At 45.4% G+C, this 20,265-nt stretch overlaps 1 protein-coding gene across 4 annotated transcripts in view; it reads right to left on the bottom strand.

The window, feature by feature from the left end:
• Positions 1-1,470: 1,470 nt before the first annotated feature.
• ENTPD1 (ectonucleoside triphosphate diphosphohydrolase 1) overlaps positions 1,471-20,265 on the bottom strand; it is a 36,406-nt gene continuing 17,611 nt past the window's right edge. For 2 of the 4 annotated variants that reach the window (XM_077930120.1, XM_028730624.2), the window contains exons 2-10: positions 11,611-11,735; positions 10,359-10,476; positions 10,077-10,227; positions 8,712-8,871; positions 7,707-7,943; positions 6,445-6,705; positions 4,570-4,677; positions 3,484-3,621; positions 1,471-2,639 (exon numbers count right to left, since the gene is read on the bottom strand). In XM_077930120.1, coding sequence (XP_077786246.1) covers positions 2,433-2,639; positions 3,484-3,621; positions 4,570-4,677; positions 6,445-6,705; positions 7,707-7,943; positions 8,712-8,871; positions 10,077-10,227; positions 10,359-10,476; positions 11,611-11,694 — 1,464 coding nt within the window. In that variant the 5' untranslated portion in view covers positions 11,695-11,735 and the 3' untranslated portion in view covers positions 1,471-2,432. Of the gene's footprint in view, positions 2,640-3,483; positions 3,622-4,569; positions 4,678-6,444; positions 6,706-7,706; positions 7,944-8,711; positions 8,872-10,076; positions 10,228-10,358; positions 10,477-11,610; positions 11,736-15,449; positions 15,469-20,265 lie in introns of those variants that run through there. The other 2 variants (XM_077930118.1, XM_077930121.1) reach the window with 2 other exon arrangements.

Here is a 20,265-nt window from a genome sequence, read left to right as displayed (position 1 = left end):
CAGGGCCTGTCTTCACATGCAGGGGAACTTCCTAACTCACTGAGCGTTTGAGACCCATTGGCTATCCTCACCTAGTTTAGCCAGCCAGTTTAAAACAACTTTATTATGACTTTTAAACAATGTTGTTCATCATTATTAATTTGGCTCCCTTAGCTATCTCAGCTGGAATGAAGATCACTTATGGTTTCCTCCTCCTATTATTCTCCAGATATGGACAGTGGGTGGGGTGGGGGATGAGTGGAAAGGCTGTCTTCCCAGGTCATGGATAAATGGATGAGATTGTTTTCTGGGAGTAATCAATAGTTCTCTTTCACATTTGAGTAAAGCTCAGTCAGTCTGCCAGTCAATACCTTATCTGCTGAAACCAAAGGTCAACAGCAAAAAGGAAAACTTGACACAGAAAAATAGAATTCAGGTGAAATTCAGCACAAGGAATATGATGCATAATAGAAATTTACTATATTCAAAAAACAACAATTTAGCATCATCTTTGATGACATAGCTCAATGCCAAATGATCACCCTGACGGAGTACAGCAACAGTACTTGTCTCTGATTTACTCAGTGTCAGGGACCTTAAGTTCTCTTCAGGTAATGAAGCAGAGGACTCAAACCCAGAAGGGGACTGGCACATAGCACATGCCCCAGAAGTACTGCTGCTTGATGAGCCTACAGGGCCAGCCACACCCACCCACTGGGCAGAGATTGTAGCACTGCGATCCTCAGGCCTTGCGTTTATTTGGTGATCAGATGGGATAAAACAAAGCATTGATCAAATGTACTGCTACCTCTCCGGAAGTCTCCTTGTTCATCTACACTCAGCCTTTCTACTGAGCTTCTAAATCATCGAGGGGGGAAATGGTCTGCTTTTTTAAGGCTGCGTCCAAATGGCTAATCAGGGCTCACCAACCTGCTTGTTCTGTCCCTAGAAAGTATGGGTCAAATGGCTTTCCACTTGGCCCATGTTTTCTAGGCACAGGTCCCAGAGGTTTTCTGTTTGCCTCACTGCTTTCCCTGGGAAAACCCACTCCTTAACGCTGAATCAGAGCAAACATTTATCTGCAGAAAACCCAATTGGCGTTTGTACCGATGTAGTGGTAAAGATCAGGTTTTCCTGGGGGAATGTAGTAGGAGAAGCAGAAGTCTGGACGAGCTCTCAGCCTGTAATTGTGGGAATCAATCTTACCACCTTTTTGTGCATTAGCACTGGGATGCTGAATTCCCAGTCCTTTGTACCGATTCATGACATTACTGGCCAACAGGAAAGGAAAAAGATAACCGCCACACCCCTTTTCTTCTCCTTGCTGAGAAACTATAAATACAATAAGCCTTGCCACCTATGGCAGGTATGGTCAAGTCCTGCTCCGACTGTGAGGTCATTCCTTTTTCTCTGAAGGCCACTTGGTTTATCTTCTAATAGCACCATCCCATCCCACCTCCTTTGGAAAATTACAAGAAAGTTACACTGGCATTAATCAAAACATCTTTAATATTTAATACAAATACAGAGCTGTACACATGTGTGCAAAGTGAATAGTTGGTTTCATTTGGACCAGGATGCCAAGCCTGGGGTTTAACTGTTCCCAGAGACCTATACTGTTGACATAGGAGGACGCTTTAGGAGGAGTGTGCTATGTCAGGCCTCAGCGTTCAGAATCCACACAGTCCATAGGGAGCGGCCGCCTGCGGATCACCTTGACTAATCCATTCAATTAGCAGGCAAGTCGACCAGTCAGCACAAAGCCTATTGCCCAGGTAGCAGCCATGGCACTTTGGGGAAGAGTTCCTCTCTCACAGACTAATTTCTGTGAAATACACATTTTTGCTCAGAGGCCTTCTCTGGATAGGGTGTGTTCTGCTGCTTTCTCCTGGCTGGCGATTAGTCGTGTGGACAGCCCTTTTTGTCAAATGTCTCAAAGAGGGGATTTTCCCCAGGAAATGACATGGCAAGTGCTAGCTGATTCGCCATGAACGTGACAGGTGCTGCCGGGAGGTGTTTTTAATGAATGACTGTTGACATTTCCAATGGAGCAAAAGAGGATGTGAAACCCTGAGAGCAGCTGGTCCTTCCAGGCTAGAATCTGTCTCTGCGTTGTCCAGCCGGCCATTTTTTGTTTTGGTTCCCCCACATGTTTCATTCCTAGGGCTGAGGCAATGCACAGAGGGGTGGACCTGACAGAAGCAGGTGTTCTTCATACGGCATGTGAGCCCCACACCAATCAGCTTCCCTCCCCCCACCAAGGATCAGGATGGGAGGCAGATCTCCAGGATGGGGGAAGATGACAGAAGGAAAGCACGCTGCTCTCTTGGCGTCTGTCGGTGGCTAGAGAAAGTAGCACAGGAGGCCCTTGTACAAAGTCAGCCGTTTCAGCAGAACACTGGGCTCTAGTGGTCTTTGCTGTGTTGTTGCTGTGGGCTAGGCCACCCCCAGTTCTAAATTACTTCCTTTTTCAGGCACTTTGGTTTGCGATAGCTTACGTAGCCTATGACGAGCAGGCAGACCACCAGAATGGAACAGATGGCCATGAGGGTAATATAGCTAGACTGAGACAGAGGTTGTGTATAGGATTGCTCCGCAGGGATCATATTGGTGAGGTTCAACATGTAGCCCAAAGTCCACCCGGCGTCACTGCTGCCAATCTGAAATAGGTACGAAAAGAAGAGGGAAGGGTCACTTGCAGCAGGAGGGATGTAAAGCACAGAGGAACTCCTAAGGGAAGCGAGGAATGGGGGCAGTGACACATTTATTACGATTACCGTATTTTTCACTCTATAAGACGCACCAGACCACAAGATGCACCTAGTTTTTGGAGGAGGAAAACAAGAAAAAAAAATATTCTGACTCTCAGAAGCCAGAACAGCAAAAGGGATCGCTGTGCAGTGAAAGCAGCAATCCCTCTTGCTGTTCTGGCTTCTGGGATAGCTGTGCAGCCTGCATTCGCTCCATAAGACGCACACACATTTCCCCTTACTTTTTAGGAGGGAAAAAGTGAGTCTTATAGAGCAAAAAATACGGTAATTAAATTTGTATACCACCCTTCATCCAAAGATCCCAGGGCGGTTCACAACAGAAGAATACAAAATACATAAAAAAACAAAAATAAACCAGTAACACATCCTCCCACAAACACATTTAAAAAGCAAGAGAATGCTAATCAGCCAATCCCCTAGTGAAGAGAAATGTTTTTGCCTATGTATTGGAGGTGCCAGGCGAACTTCCCAGGGGAAAGCATTGCACAAATGGCAGGCCACCACAGAAAAGGCCTGTTCTTGTGCTGCCACCCTCTGGGCCTCTTGCATGAGGAAGGGTCTCAGATGATGTTCAATGAGTCTGGGTTGGTTCATTTGGGGAGATTGCAGGTCCTTGAGGTATTGCGGGCCTGTATGTGGCTCCCTCTCCACCAGTGAGGAAGGGGTGCTTCCCAGCCCTCCCACTCACCACCCCCCGCCATTCCCCAGCTCCTGCCTCTGCATGCCAAGATACCTTCCCCAGGAAGTGGATGCCCTGCCATTTCTCCTTGGTGAAGTTGTATCTCTGGCTCAGCAGCGAGAAAATGTAAGTCGCTGAGAAGCAGTATTCGCTCAGGTACTTCTCCTTTACTTTAGGAAATTCAGCCTTCACCTGGACAGAGAGAAAGGGAGACGGTTTATTTCTAGGCATCTTCCTTTTCCTGGAAGCAAAGTGCTCCATCCTTCAGATTTATACAACCATCCCTGGAACAACCATGACTGAGCTGTGTGTTTCTACATGAAGCTCCCTTTCATGTGTCAACAGAAAGATAGATAAAAAGATAGATGTGATTTTGCTTTAATCTTTGTACAGTGGTACCTCAGGTTACATACGCTTCAGGTTACATACACTTCAGGTTACAGACTCCGCTAACCCAGAAATATTACCTTGGGTTAAGAACTTTGCTTCAGGATGAGAACAGAAATCATGCAGTGGCGGCGCAGCAGCAACAGGAGGCCCCATTAGCTAAAGTGGTGCTTCAGGTTAAGAACAGTTTCAGGTTAAGAACGGACCTCCGGAACGAATTAAGTACGTAACCAGAGGTACCACTGTATTCTGCTTTTCCAGCAACAAACATTGAGCTTAAAGGGGTTCACAATAATAGCATCAAAAATTAACAAACATTGCAATCGCTCTCTCAGTATGTGTATATTCTTTGGTGATCACTGGTAGCCGAGTAAGATGGTCTTCCATGAACACGTATATATACTGGCAAATACAGCTCTTAAATACAGCAGATCTTGTGTTAGGACAAGTGAGGCTGAGGGGCTTCTCTTCTACAGCCAATTTGATTTTGGATTTGGTGCATCAAGAGGCACTAATGCCAGTAGCAGCTGGTGTGCTGGGGAAGAGCTCCCCTCCCGACTCCCCTAGTGCTGCAAATTGCCTAGGCAGGGCTGGGGCAGTGGCAAGGGCAGATCTGCCCAGGAAGGCTACAGCAATGCTAGTGTTGGGTGCGTGGCTCCACACTACCAAACCAACCATGACTGATGCCAGATGGAAGCCACACCTCCTCAGAGTCAAGACTCATATTCCTCCCGGTTTGGGGAAATGACATACCTGATTCCAGGGTTTGGAGCAGAAGTTCTTTACTTCTTCTATTACTTGGTCCATAGGCTTTTTCGTCGCATTTAGAAAGTTCATTACGTAGTAGAAAGCAGAAAACGCCTGAAGAAGAAAAGAAATGAACTTGTTTGCAAAAAATGCAAATGAAATGGAGCCCAGGGCTCTGCCTCCATCAGTCCTCACTAGTCTGGGGAGAGAGATTTGCAGGTACAGTGGTACCTCAGGTTACAAACACCTCAGGTTAGAAACACCTCAGGTTACAGACTCCACTAACCCGGAAGTAGTACCTCGGGTTAAGAACTTTACCTCAGGATGAGAACAGGAATTGTGTGGTGGCAGCAGCAGGAGGCCTCATTAGCTAAAGTGGTACCTCAGGTTAAGAATGGTTTCAGGTTAAGAATGGACCTCCGGAATGAATTAAGTTCATAACCCAAGGTACCACTGTAGTTGGCTATGGGTTGTAGACAATGAACTCCCACTTCATCTAATCTGGGGCAAAAGTTAGAAGGCTACAACTCCCTTGGCTCTCCATATAGACAGAACACCACGTGGCCTAGCAAACAAAGTCAATCAGGCTGCCTCCTGTGCATCTCTCTCACCAAAAATGAAGACATCTTTATTTTGAAAGACTTTTTATGCCTAACATCTAGGCTTATTGCTGCCAGTTTATCTTCTACCCTGGATGATTTTAGGCTGTGGCGGTGCCTTAAATGCTCTTTGTTGTTTGCTTGTACATGTACTTTTATGATTATGTGTATGGTTTCATGATTATGCTGTGTACATTACTCTGGATATGTTTAGCAGAAGAGATAGGTAATCTCTAGCTCACTAACTAATCAGCTATTATTATCAACAGTTCTTTGCTGTCTCCAACATAAATGACCCAATATTTTCTGAGGGAAGGCAGAAAGCCGCCTTATACTATTGACTCATCTAGCTCAATATTGTCTACTCAGGCAGTGGCTCTGCCTTTCACATCATAGGGTGCAGGTCCCTTTTACCTGGAGATGCCAGGTAACCTGGAACCTTTTGCATGCAAAGCACGTGCTCTACCACTAAGCTAAAGCCCCTCTTCCCGCTGTGAATTCCCATCCCATCCAATAGCAGTAGACCCCATGGACACTCCCCATGCTTCCTGCCCAGCAGGCCTTCTCTCCTGCTGCTCAGGTAGCTGTTCTATGCCAATAAGTCAGGGGTCAGCAAACTTTTTCAGCAGGGGTCCGGTCCACTGTCCCTCAGACCTTGTGGGGGGCTGGACTATATTTTTTTGGGGGTGGGGAAATGAACGAATTCCTATGCCCCACAAATAACCCAGAGATGCATTCTAAACAAAAGCACACATTCTACTCATGGAAAAACACCAGGCAGGCCCCACAAATAACCCAGAGGTGCATTTTAAATAAAAGGACACATTCTACTCATGTAAAAGCACGCTGATTCTCGGACCGTCCGCGGGCCAGATTTAGAAGGCGACTGGGCTGGATCCGGCCCCTGGGCCTTAGTTTGCCTACCCATGTGCTAAGTCAATCTGTTGCTTTAACTGGGTGCTAATGAACTCTTAAGAAACCTTCATGTTCTTGTATAGTAAGTATAGCTCAGCTGGACTTTGCCACCTAGTGGCAGACAGAGGAAGATAACAAATTGGTGCACCTAGCAGAAAAACCAAGCAAGATGTCAGGGGAAGAGTGAAAGAATCCGTCTGCCCTTTGCCTCCATGTAATTCCTGCTCACATCATGGCTACCAGGCTACTGTTTAAATACAAGCCTACACTAACGGGACAGGCAAATTGCACTCCAAAAGTCCTTCCTCCAGGGTAAAGCCACCAGTTTCTGCCTGGTGGAGAGAGGCAGGTGCTTATATGGACTCACCCCAAAATCCCCAGATACTGGAGGCAAGAAAACACCATTAAATGAGCAGCTGGAGTAAGGACAGTGGACAGTATTGAAGATTTTCTCAATGCTTGTCAGGCACATTTCATAATCTCCAGCGCCCTCAATTTGGAGCTGTGAGGAGCAGGGTAGGGTGATGTTTGGAGCTGTACAGGGGCTTTTGCACAGGTTAGAAATATTAAGAGTCCTCTCATATCCTTGGTGGAAACATGGGTCTCTGATTCTGCTACTCGATGACTCCTGCAGTGAAAAGAAGAAAAAGGGTGGATGGGCAGTTACACACACCGACAACTAGTTATGACACAAGACAACGCAAAACCTGGATCTAGGCAGGAATGGGCTCACAGCAGGTAATATCCATATTGTTACTATATTTGCTTTTGCTTTTTTACTTTATTACCAAGTTAACAAAACAAAAACACCAATGGATGGCCAGAAGAAAATATGTCAGGAAAAATATTGAAAAGCATGCATGTAGGTCAGCCATTGGGAACCTCTCGACTAGGAGCTAGTTTCAGCCAGCAGGGATCCTAATTTGACCTGCAAGGCTATTTTCCCCAAACCACACTCATCTGCCCCACATTTGTGATGTCTGGCGTGGGCAGGTAAACTTGTGGCTGCAAAGGAGCAATCAGGTGCTTACATGGCATTCCTGATTATCCCTTGGAAACGGAGGCTCTCTAACAGCACTGAGTGGAGCTGACGGCATACCCCTTTAAAGTTGTCTGTTGGCAGATGCTGTTTGGATTCCACCTAGAGGTGGACATTTGTCCTCTGTAGAGAAGCTCTGCAGACAGTTTTTTCTAGCCTGCAGAGGAAGAATGTCGATTTGCACGTAAACAGGCAAAGTGGGACCGAGCGTCCGCAGCAATCAGCTGATTGGTGCTGAGAACAAGGCCCTTTAAACTTGTCGCCTGAATTCAGAAGGATGCCAAAGTGGCCCAAGGAGTATGGGGGAGGTAGAATCTGGCCCAGCAGCTGGACAAGGTTCTCCACTCCAATGTAGGTTGTTAAGTGAAGAAGTTGTAGGTGCAGCGGGACAGGGCTGCTTAGGTAGACAGTGCAAGTCAGTCTGCTGTTCTTCTTAATGTTCCTGTACAGCTTTGACCTTGCTGCCACCCTGCTCCACCTGCTCCTGGTTTAGTACGATTGCAACCAGAATAATCTTCAGATTGATGAAAGCTGGTTGCACAACAGACTTGTAAGCTGGACATGCAGCTTAAGAGTCACCCCAAACTTACCAGAACGTCTTGGAGCAGCTTGAGCCAGAGTGCTTGGTCCTTCCCGTAACACAGAAAGCTGTGCGTATACACAGTGTACTGTTTGCCGTAGAGAGAGAAGTTTGCTGTATCTGCAGGTGACTCCAGTGTCTCCTGGTCTGGAACAAAGGTGATCTGTGTGGAAGCTCCACCAAGGTCCAGCGCCCCTATGGTTCCAGTTCTGAAGAAGATGCGGGGCAGGAATTTTGGCCAGATAGACTGCAAAAAGAGCACACCAGATGGGAGGAAGCTGCATGAGCTTGTCAAGGGACAGAAGACCCATCTTGTGGGAAATGAGGCACAGGATGTGACCCAGGAAAATGGAAGCATGGAGTTAGGGGAATCAGATGGTTAGAGGTGTGCTAGCACAGGCAAGAGGTGGGTTAGTAAGGAATAGACATGTTGGGAGAAACCAAGGATCATTCAAGTATGAGATACAGTATGGGAAGGCCAACAATAGTTTGTTTAAATTTCAGGGGGGGCAGGTTGGAGACTTCTTAACTCAGCATTCTAGCAATATGTATTTCAGCAAAGAGTCTTGTGGCACCTTAAAGATTGAAGCCCATTTATTCAGGCCTCTTGTCAACAAAAGCATGTGCCAGAGTCAATCTGCATCTTTAAAAAGCAGCACAAGATGCTTTGTTGTTTTTGCAGCAATGCATTATATTTCCATACTTAACAATTGTTTTGGTGGTTTGGATGGCACTAGAGTGTGTTTTGTTTTTAGGGGCAATCTTTTGAGGGATATGTGCTGCTTGGGGGGCAGGTGCCAGAGTCAAAAGGGATGGGCTATCCCTTTCCTTCTCTCTCTGCCACTTCCATCCTCCTCCCTCCTCTGCCACCGCCATGAAATGAGGTTGTGGGGTGCATGCAGCCCTTGGCCACAAGTTTTGCCATCCCTGCTTTAAGGAGTCATCACTATTAAAGTGGAAGTAAGCATGGCCAAGCTTCAGGGAGCAGTGTTTCCTTTCTGGCATGGCACGTTACCTCTTTGAAGTTGCCCAGCAGGTAATTAATGGTGATCCAGCCATAGGCACCTTCTTCCTCACCAGTGAGGATCCTGGCACCCTGGAAACGGAAGGGGTATGAGCGCAGGGTCTCCTCTACTGCAGAGAGGACCTTTTTAGCAGTGTTCTCGTTCTCCAGTCTGCATGTGGAAAAGAGCGATAGGAGTTACGTTGTGCTGTCTTATTATATTGTATTTTTATCATTCAGGACTGCCCTGGAAGCTGTTTGGATAAAGAGCAGTTCATCAATTTTAAAAAAATTAATCTGCCAGCGTTCCCTGCTACTTGAGGCCAGATGTCTGATAGTTCCATTTCCTTCTTTGGCTTTTTAAAAGTGCATGTTGGGAAGTGGCCAAGAAATGATATAAGATGTGCATGTTTGTGACAATGGATAAAGCAGATGCTTGGATATGACATGCAAATTATGAAGAATGACCTGAGAGGTTTGCAAGGTGCAGATCTTACTTATATCTGGCTTATCTAACATCGCTCTAGGGCTGGCACCTTCAGCCCTTTTCTGGCTCCTTCCATACTACTTCCATGTGATTTTATAAACAGGAGCAGGGAAAAAAATGTATCACAGAATCATAGACTTGTAGAGTTGGAAGGGACCCAAAAGTCATCCAGTCGAAGCCCCTGTAATCACATCTAATCATAATCAGAAGCAGCCTTCATTCTATTGCACACATACGGTAGCTTCCTGATCAAGAGACCTGATATACCAGGAGGCTTTGCAAAAGTCCAGGCAGAGATATTTGATTGTTTGATTATTTGATTGTTGTTAGCCGCCCTGAGCCCGGCTTCGGCTGGGGAGGGCGGGATATAAATAAAATTTATTATTATTATGATGTTCCGGTTTGAACTATAATCTACAATGGTACCTCTGGTTACAAACTTAATTCGTTCCAGAGGTCTGTTCTTAACCTGAAACCGTTCTTAACCTGAAGTACCACTTTAGTTAATGGGACCTCCCGCTGTCGCCACGCCACTGCCACGCGATTTCTGTTCTCATCCTGAGGTAAAGTTCTTAACCCAAGGTACTACTTCCAGGTTAGCGGAGTCTGTAACCTGAAGTGTTTGTAACCCAAGGTACCACTGTATATGGACCAAACTGAGCAAACAACAAGGGACTGAACGCAGCAATGACATGTTTGTGAAATGCAGACACTGTGTAGTGCCGGTATGTAACTAAATCTTCCCAGGGGTGAGAGGAAGAAAAGACAAACTGGGCCAAGTTTGAGTATCCCTGTCAACTCCAAAGAAACCTTTGAAAACTGTCATTTGCGATCTCACCCCTAGCGAACATGATATTTCAAAGAGCACAGATTGTATCCCCCTTTGGTACCTCAGCAGCCGCATGCCAGCTGTTGCCCCCAAGTAAACTGGCGTCTCTGGGTGTTTCTCTTTTGGTACTAGTTTCTTTGCATTATCCATGCAATGCCTTAGGGGGACACCAACTTCTCCCACACGGTCAGCATACCCTGAGATTCCTGGACCTGGGAGAGAAAAAGCAGAACTTTTGTCAGCTAGTTTTAGTCTGGTGTTTTCCTGAGCATGCTGTGTTCTACCCTCTTCACTCTACTATCATTTCAACATCCTATTAGCCCCAACTTTACCACATTCTTACCATCCACTTCACAGACATGCACCTGCTGCACGACTCCTGTGTCATTCTCCTTCTCTGCCGGCCATTCATATACATACAAGTTGGTGTGAGAAGAACCAGCATCCAGCACAATCCCATACTGCAGAAGAAACAAAACCACAATTTTTGCTCAGTAAAACTCAGCATATTGGGAAGATGTGATGGAGACGCATTTCTATTTAAATACTTAATTATAATTTGTTTCTCCTAGCTACCATAAAAGCCAGGTGTGTGTGTTTTAAGCAAACATATCCCTCTCACTTCCTATCTTTTTGCAATCAATGTTGTATTTGCAAATAAATTAGATTCAAGTCATTGCATCCTTCAGATGTGCAAATATGGCCTTTACTCAAAACTGGGACCTTTTATAAATTCTTGAGTGATCTGCCCACATGATTGTGGTTTCAGACATAAGTCCATCTGCGCTGAATGTAAGGTGCTCAGGCCTAAAATGAGAAGCCACGCTAGGTTTTTAAAGACGCACCTGTCTCTGGACCTAATTTTACCCTCAGCAGGCTGTGCAGGAATTACTAACATTACCACTAATGGTTTTTTGTATTGTGTCCAATAGGAAGGTATTTGACTTGACATGGGAACAGGGCAGGATAAATTCTGCAGCAGAGATGTTTGGTAGAAAAGATGAATCAACCAGACCATAAAAGCACATCAGGGAGGGAGCACGAAGAGTCATGGTATCTTGTAGCTCAAGAACTCAAGCCAGTGCTTCCTAAACCTTTGAAACCTGGAGCAAAAGTGTTTCGTTTTTGCTTAAATTTGAAGGCACTCTTTACTCTTCTATTCTAAAAAATACATATATCTTTTGGCAGATCACCCATAAGAAGAATGGACCAGGTATCCTTCTTGCAAATGCAGGTTATATTATTCAAAGTTGCTTCCAGGTAACCCACCCTCCTCTTTGCCTAGGAAATCAGGACACAGGTGAAGGAGCATACATTGTGGGCAATGATGAACCTTCTGGGATTGCCCTGTAGCTGCAGAATGGATAGCATGAGAACCCTAGTGCATCCTTGCTCCCTCCCTCAAAATGTTGCCACTACCGGTATACTGGCGGAGAAAGGGAGAGATTATTTCTGTTCCAGCATGCACGTGGAGTGGTAAATGCATCCAACATGCTTTGTTTTTCGCATTAGCCCTTCCCATGCTGCACTAGTGCAGGGAATCACTGGCCTAAACTGTTCACAGTGCTTCCGCAGGAGGCTCTCCTGTGACTTACCTTTCTGTTCTTGGTGGCAGAACTGTTCTGCGTGACAGCCACAGTGATTAAAGCAATTATAGCCACTATTAAAAGAAATCCCATGGCAGCATATTTTGGATGGAAACGCTTGCACAGCTTGGCACCTGCAATCGCAGCAAAGTGAAGACGGCATTACAAACCACACAGCATAAGAAGGTCTCTCTTGGGTCAGGACAGTCAAAGGCCCATCAGGTTCAGCAACCTGCTTTCCTACAGTGGCACCAGATGCCTGCAGGAAGCCAACAAGCAAGCGGAGAATGAGCACCGCAGTCCGTTCCCATTCATGGTCCCCACTGCAACTGGGGATCTATGAATCTAATCCTCTTTTACAGCCCGTCTAATTTAGTGGCCGCCACCACATCTTGCGAGAGAGGATTCTGAAGCCTAAGTAGGTGATATATGAAGAAGCATTTTCTTTTGTCTTTCCTGAATCCCCCACCATTCCGCTACACTGGATGACCTTGGGTTTCAGTGTTATTGAGAGCTGGAGAAAAACTTATCTCCACCCAGTTTTCCCACACCCCTTTCATGCACCTCTTTCGGCGTTCCTCCTTGCTCACCATTTTCTTCTAAACTAAAGAACCCCCGCACATTGTAATATTTATTTATAAGGAAATTGTTCCATCCCCTTGATAATTTTAGCCACAATTTCCTGAACTTTTCCCACCCTCTCGCCAGCTATACCACAAGGCTGATTGTCACTGCCTGGTCTGATGCAGCTACAGAAAAGGAAGCAATCCCACTCCTCTTTGACGCTGGAACACAGCAGGGCAAAGCTTGCCAGGAATCAGCTGCCACTCACCCCACTGCTCGTCCAGATGCTAGATCTCTGCCCAGCTGCACAAGCCTCCCCGGCTGCTCTGCTTTTATTTTTGGTCTCTGCATTTCTGCAGAAGCTATTCCTGGAGTTCTAAAATTCCACAACAAATCAGTTCTGGGCTCTCCAGTCTGATTACACTGCTGCTAACAATTTGAAATGGATGCAGATTCTGCCAGAATGTCTTTCAGGGACTGAAGCACATTCAGTGAATGCAGCACTGTCAAGTCATGGGTTTTTGAAAATCCATAATAAGTTAAATGGTTATGCTTTATTAACTTAACACTTTATTTGTTAATAAGTATACTTCAGACTTCTTAGAATCTTCCTTTAAGCACAAGCCTAAAGATGGGAAGAATGATTCTCCTTTCCTCCTTCTCATGGCAGCAAGTCTGAAGTCAGTGCACTTGTCCTATTGTACACAATGGCAGAGTTAGAGCTTTAATGCAATAGAACAGGAGTGGACAATGCGGCACCCTCCACGTTTTGGACTACAACTCCCATAATCCTCAGCCAGCGTGACCAATGTATGCTGCAGTCCATAACATCTGAAGGGCACAATATGGCTACCCCTGAAGTAGAACAACTGGTGTGTGGTATATGTAATAAGTATAATTTATTTTAACCCTGTTGCAAAATACTGGCTGTTAGAGCATGCTGTTGCAACCTTAGATACCAAGCATATTGTTTTGCCAGCTGGCAAAGAGGAAATAAAAGTTGAAAATAGAAACCATCAACAAAAGAGGAAGGTGGTTTAGTTGGCTTTAAAAGGCTTTGGTTATGAGTTTGCTGTCTGATTACGGTGGGCTTTTCCACACTTCCTCTTCTCCTGCTGCTTCCCCTGGGAAAACTACTCTTTAGTGCTCATTTGGAGCAAATCTATTGAACATGGAGGCAAAAAGAAAGGAAGAGCGGTGAGATGCCTTCCTGAAGATGAATAACCATGGAAGGAGCTCCCACCTCATAGGAGTGCCTCCTGCTTGCTTATACCATGCATGTATTTTTGTAAATGAAGCAAGTACTGTATGCCACCATTTTCCCCAGTGTTCTTTCATCCAAAGGAAACTCTTAGTGCAAATCTACATCTGTCTACACAGACCAAAGTTCCATTGAGTTCAATGGAGCTGACTGCAGATGTATATAACAGCCTTCTGCAACCAACTGACCTCCAAATATTTGGGACTGGAGGGCATCTGGAGGGCAGCAGGTTGAAGAAGAAGGCTGTGATATAGGATTGCAAGCTAATCCTGGTTAGTGCTGCACCTGGAATGCCTCACTATGCAAAGCAATGGCGGAGAGCCTTCTGGTGGTTCCCTCATTGCGAGAAGCAAAGCTACAGGGAACTAGGCAAAAGACCTTCTCGGTAGTGGCACCTGCCCTGTGGAACGCCCTCCCATCAGATGTCAAAGAGATAAGCAACTAGCTGACATTCAGAAGACATCTGAAGGCAGCCCTGTTCAGGGAAGTTTTTAATGTGTGACATTTTAATGTATTTTTAATCTTTGTTGGAAGCTGCCCAGAGTGGCTGGGGAAACCCAGCCAGATGGGTGGGGAATGAATGAATGAATACATACATACATACATACATACATATATAGGCTTCAAGATTATCATACAGAAGCAGAAGTCCATTGAGAAAAAGATCAAAAATAACATGCATATGTTACCAGGCTGAGAGAGGGAATGCTGAAATAAGTTCTCATTTCTTATCCTAAAGGTATCAGAGCCACCTCTGTTGGTTTGGAGTACCTGGGTTTTATATTAGCCACAACTTAGACTCAGCAATATTACAAAGTCAAGATTCAGCATGTGTTAAGTAATAAGAGAGAGCCTCTGGGTACGGTTGAAGGGCCTCTTTCATGCGCTGAAAGAGAGTTGGACTTGAGGACCTCTGAGGTGCCTTTATAACCATTCACTAACCCCCACACGTCCGACACAAAGGGCGGGACTTCAAGGTCAGCTCAAGCGAAGCATCTCTCATTTTGGAAATCAAGGTTCACAGTGCAGCATTTTGCCAAGCAGGCAGCATTTGAGGCCCCTGGCTGAGGTGATTTGTAGCAACAAATAAGGCAACTAAATTTAAACCCTTTGAAGGAGAGTACAATGCTTCCCAGTGTCTTCCTTCCCACCCACCCCTTTGACACACACACACCACTGAGAACAGGGGTGGCATCTATTCTTGTCCTTGGAGCTGCGTGGTGCTGGCCGGGGATGGCAATTAGCATGGTAACGATGCCTCGAAAGGCTGGGAAACGGGATGATTAAATCAGAGGACTCCAGAGCAAAGGGAAATCCCAGGGTGGCGGAAAGCCACCTCCTTGGCTGTCCAACAGAATAGGAGGAAACTGGGCATTGGGCCTGTGGGGTGGAGGAGAAGGAGGAAGTGGCGCAGTTGCACATCAACACTCCCTGTCTGGCTGTGTCCAGCTGGCTGGAATCCAAGATTCACCAAATTAACTGAGCAGAGAGTCAGGGCCCTTCCAAACGTGTGTGGGGTTTGTGTGTGTCTGTGTGTATTCTGAAACACGTCACTGGTGCAATTATAGTGCATTAGTGGAGGGTTTATACTGGCCCATCCACACAACGTTCTCCTATGTTAGTTTTTCTGCTATGCTTCCCCAGTATTACAATATTATTGCTGTCTGGAGGGGCTTGCTCTAATACATGACAAAAGTGGGATAATAAATCCCTGGAACATTTGTAGTATAAAACATTACAGGAACATACAGGACACACAACATTAGAAATAAAGTGGTAGGTCCACCGTGAAAGTAATTTGGTGAGCAGCCTTCTGCTTTTGTTCAAATTAAGTTAGTGCTTACGTTTGCTCTGATGATTCAAAGATAAGCACCTGGATGAACATGAAAATATAACAGAAGCACAACAATCCCTTTTACGATCAGATCACATTTCAACACACTCTCAAGAGTTATTAAATATATATATATATTCAGTTTCATTTAACAAACAGTAACATGAACAGAACCAAAGGCAGACTTACAGCTCATTTTGTTCCTTTTACAAACAGTATCAGCAGAGAGATCTCATTACAATCGCACCAAATAAGAACGTGCAGATATCTCACAAAGAAACGCAGCAAGCAGGGAACCTCTAGCTATCATTCCATAAAAGGAAACAAGGTCTCCTGCCTACATGCTTTCCATCTGCATAGAAAATTAAGCTATACCAATCTGTAAAGAAGGCACAGGGTTTTAAGTGTTCTCGATTCAGTATTATTTCACCAGTAGTTTTTCAGCTGAAAAACTGTATTGAAGCTATTGTTCCTGAGATAAAGTATTTGCATGCATGTTTTCTCATTTACATTCTCTTCTGAACCCCACTTTGTGATATGCAAGTGCTTGGAGCTATGCTCTCAATGCAGAGCTTAAGAACACTGCATAAGATGTTCCTTGTAGGATCAGACCCACCTAGTCCAGGGCTCCATTCTCACAGTGGTCAGTCAGGTGCCTATGGAAATACTTTGGCCACCTCATGAGAAGAGAAGACTCCCTGAAAAAGACCCTGATGTTGGGAAAGATGGAGGGCACAAGGAGAAGGGGACGACAGAGGACAAGATGGTTGGATAGTGTCTTCGAAGCTACCAGCATGAATTTGACCAAACTGCGGGAGGCGGTGGAAGACAGGAGTGCCTGGCGTGCTCTGGTCCATGGGGTCACGAAGAGTCGGACACGACTAAACGACTAAACAACAACAACAAAGTGTAAGTTTCATTGAACTTAATGGGATTTACTACTGAGTAGGTATGTAAACAATTGCAGCCTTCACTAAGCACAAAATAGTTTCCCCTTAAAATATCCTAGATATTTTAGTCTGGTTATAATTTAAATGTTTGGTCCTTTGCTGGACATTTGCTACAAATCCACACATTACATCTTGGGTAATAAAGACATATCCTTGTATACTCTAGTCTTTACTGCAGGATCCAGGATCCCTTACCATATAAACGGGAATTCCATCTTTCTCACAGTTAAATGAAAGCTTTTCTCTTTAGGCAGTGACATATTTTACAGAAACTACAGGCAATAGTTTTTCAAAAACTTGTCCCACAACTTGTAGTCTCTTGAGACTAATCCAATCAAGATTGGCTAGATAGGTAACAGACAGCAATTCTATGCAGTAACCTAAGTGTAAGTGTAAGTGTAAGTGATTGGTTCAAAATTGGGAAAGGAGTACGACAAGGTTGTATTTTGTCTCCCTGGTTATTTAACTTATATGCAGAATTCATCATGCGAAAGGCTGGGCTGGATGAATCCCAAGCTGGAATTAAGATTGCTGGAAGAAATATCAACAACCTCAGATATGCAGATGACACAACCTTGATGGCAGAAAGTGAGGAGGAATTAAAGAACCTTTTATTGAAGGTGAAAGAGGAGAGCGCAAAATATGATATGGTCTTAAGCTCAACATCAAAAAAATGAAGATCATGGCCACTGGGCCCATCACCTCCTGGCAAATAGAAGGGGAAGAAATGGAGGCAGTGAGAGATTTCACTTTCTTGGGCTCCATGATCACTGCAGATGGTGACAGCAGCCACGAAATTAAGAGACGCCTGCTTCTTGGGAGGAAAGCAATGACAAACCTAGACAACATCTTAAAAAGTAGAGACATCACCTTGCCAACAAAGGTCCGTATAGTAAAAGCTATGGTTTTCCCAGTAGTGATGTATGGAAGTGAGAGCTGGACCATAAAGAAGGCTGATCGCTGAAGAATTGATGCTTTTGAATTATGGTGCTGGAGGAGACTCTTGAGAGTCCCATGGACTGCAAGAAGATCCAACCTATCCATTCTGAAGGAAATCAGCCCTGAGTGCTCACTGGCAGGACAGATCGTGAAGCTGAGGCTCCAATACTTTGGCCACCTCATGAGAAGAGAAGACTCCCTGGAAAAGACCCTGATGCTGGGAAAGATGGAGGGCACAAGGAGAAGGGGACAACAGAGAACAAGATGGTTGGATAGTGTCTTCAAAGCTACCAGCATGAGTTTGACCAAACTGCAGGAGGCAGTGGAAGACAGAAGTGCCTGGCGTGCTCTGGTCCATGGGGTCACGAAGCGTCGGACACGACTAAGCGACTAAACAACAACAAATTATTATTCATGCATCACCTTCTCTGTTTCTGATGCTAAGGCACAAGCTTGTGCTCAGGGCTCCACAGAAACCAGTGACCTTCATTTTCCTCTTCCCTTCAGGTGGGAAACAGATTGTAGCCTGAAATTCTCAGGAGTAAAATGAATAAAACATCAGCTTCTTCTCCTGACAGAAAACCTTGAGGAACTGAAGGGTTTTGAACATTTGGAGACCAAGTGCAGGTGACAAAAAGCTGAGGTTGGTGTTAAACAGAACACCCTTGCTCATCCTTCTTGACTCGTGCATTCCATACATTTGCAGCACACAGCTTCCTGCAAAGGCTCCTTGGGCGCTGTAATTTACTAAAGTTCCCAGGGTGCTTTGAGGGAGGTTTTGAGCTTGAAATGTATGGTGCGTAAGCAGAATATGACGGGCAGGCTGCAATTCCAAGCTATGAGGCTGCACCCGTTTCTATAGTGAAGGAACAGCTAAGATACGACCCCACACACAGACATACCGCATCCCAGTCCCCTTTCCCACAGAGGATCACACCGCCCGGAAGTGAGCACACAAGGGCTTTGTGCTCAGCGTGGAATCCCAGCTTTTCTGTTTGTGTTGGCAGCAAATCGATGGTTTATTTCTGGCAAAATGTCGTCGGGGAAGGTTACAGACAGGAATTCCCTGTGACCCAGCCAGCTCGGCCTGACAATCCCCCCATTCACCACATCAGCACCAAGCGCATTCCTTCCATCTGGAGACGGTCCCACAGACTCGGTCCTTACTCCAACAGTGCAGACAGCAGCTCCCAGCTGCATCCCCCCAAGTCCTGCTGACACAAAGCTGGAGCAATGGCAGCAGGCAGCAACCCTGGCAGCAGCGATAACATCTGGGCAGGACTTTGGGGCAGAGGCCCCGGACCCCACACAGCAGAATCAGCAAAAGGGTCCCCAAATGCAACAGGCTTCCCACATTTTGAGGAAAGGATAGTAATACCCAAATGCCATCTTAAGAAACCCCTCCTAGAAAGATCATTTATTTACATAACTGCACCACTGCCAGCGATCTCCCAATTTTCATAACATGGGCTTAATTAATGACATTCTCCATCCCCCTGGTTCTGTTGTGAGTGGCCCATTGAGGAAAATGAAATGGTTAGCCTCAGTGTTTCTTAGATGGTGTTGACAGCCAGATGCATTTGACATATGTCTTGTGGCTGGTATGTCACATGGGAAAAGATAACGGAGCACAACTGACTTTGACAATGGAGGTGGCAGAACCCTTGTCGACTTTGAAGCCTGCAGAATCCCACCGATACTTCTACTGTTTTGATATAGAAACCTTTTAGCAATGGAATTCACTGATGCAAGATGTGGTGATAGCATCTTTTTAAAAAAGGATTAGACAAATTTACAGAGCATAAAGTAAATATTGCTTTGCAGAGAGCCAATAGCAACTGGGGAAGGGCAATTTTCAGCAAGAACCAACACAGGACACCGATCCCTGCCCCAGTTTGCCCCTCAACCCTTGGTTGCTTTTGCTTCAAAGTAAAAGAGACCAGCATAAGCACACTTAAAAGAAGCAGCAGCATGAATAACTTAACATGTCCTTTGGCTTGAATCGCACTCAAGGGCAACCACAGACAAAACATATTCACAGTGATCTACTTGGGCTATGTATGGCATAGATTTTTGCATAGTGTTTATTTTCTATTGTTATAACAATTTCCCATATTTTCCCGTGAATAAGACGAGGTTTATTTATTATAAAGAAGTGTTTAAAATGGGGGGGTCGTCCTATACACGGATAGTGCATAGGGGGACATGTTATTGGTGTTAGCCGTGAGCAGGAGATTTTAAGCAGCGCTTGGGCGGGTGAATGTTTGCTGCAGCAATGCCTGTTGCTGCAGCAAGTGTGCATGTGATTGGCGGTTGTTGGCGGCTAACGGGCAGATCGGTGGCTTCGTCGAGTTGTGCGAATGGCAGGGGTGGTCAGGCAGGTGAGCGATTGTTGCCACCCCCCCCAAAAAGCTTAAGAACTCTGGCCAATCTTCCCCCATTTCCTTAATTTAGAGTCCCAAAAAATAGGGGACGTCTTATACACGGGGGCATGTTATATACGGGGGGGGGGGCGGTAATTTCTGACTTATTTATACCGTGTGTTTTTTCCTGTGTGTAGATCCACTCTTGCAGAGGCCAAGGGGATCGCCAGTACAAAGCTTTGAGAGGATGTGAGCAACTTTGTCTGTAGTGCAATTAAGGCTTATTGTGGGCTACTGTGTGTTTGTATGGTTCTTGACAGCAAAAAGCTGAGCAATCTGAAATAGTTGTGCTGGGTAGCATTGTACAGATGCAAAGCTGGTGGAAAAGCTAAGATTTAATTGCTGCCTATCATGGAACAGGCTTTCATATGGACTCTCAAGTAGTGTTTGGTCAGTTTTGTTTTGGGTGTTTTGCCATCAGCCCTGTAGTCATTGTTAAAACAGTTTCATTTCTAGCAGATTCCCGGAGAACCAGGGAGCTGCCCTGAACCAATAGGAGAGAGCTTTCAGGGGCAACCATGTCAACCACCTGAGTCATTTGGGTATTCCAAGAGGAGAGTTGCCAACTCCTCCAAAATGCCGCCAGAGTTGTCTGGAAACCTATTAGATCTAGCAATATCTAAGGGCAAAGCCGCCTATGCAGTTCTACACACTCTTGCAGAGGCTACACAATCCAACAATCATTTATCTCAC

The sequence above is a fragment of the Podarcis muralis genome, chromosome 6, assembly GCF_964188315.1.
Source record: "Podarcis muralis chromosome 6, rPodMur119.hap1.1, whole genome shotgun sequence".
Taxonomy (NCBI): domain Eukaryota; kingdom Metazoa; phylum Chordata; class Lepidosauria; order Squamata; family Lacertidae; genus Podarcis; species Podarcis muralis.
This window is presented reverse-complemented; position numbering and strand designations above follow the sequence as displayed.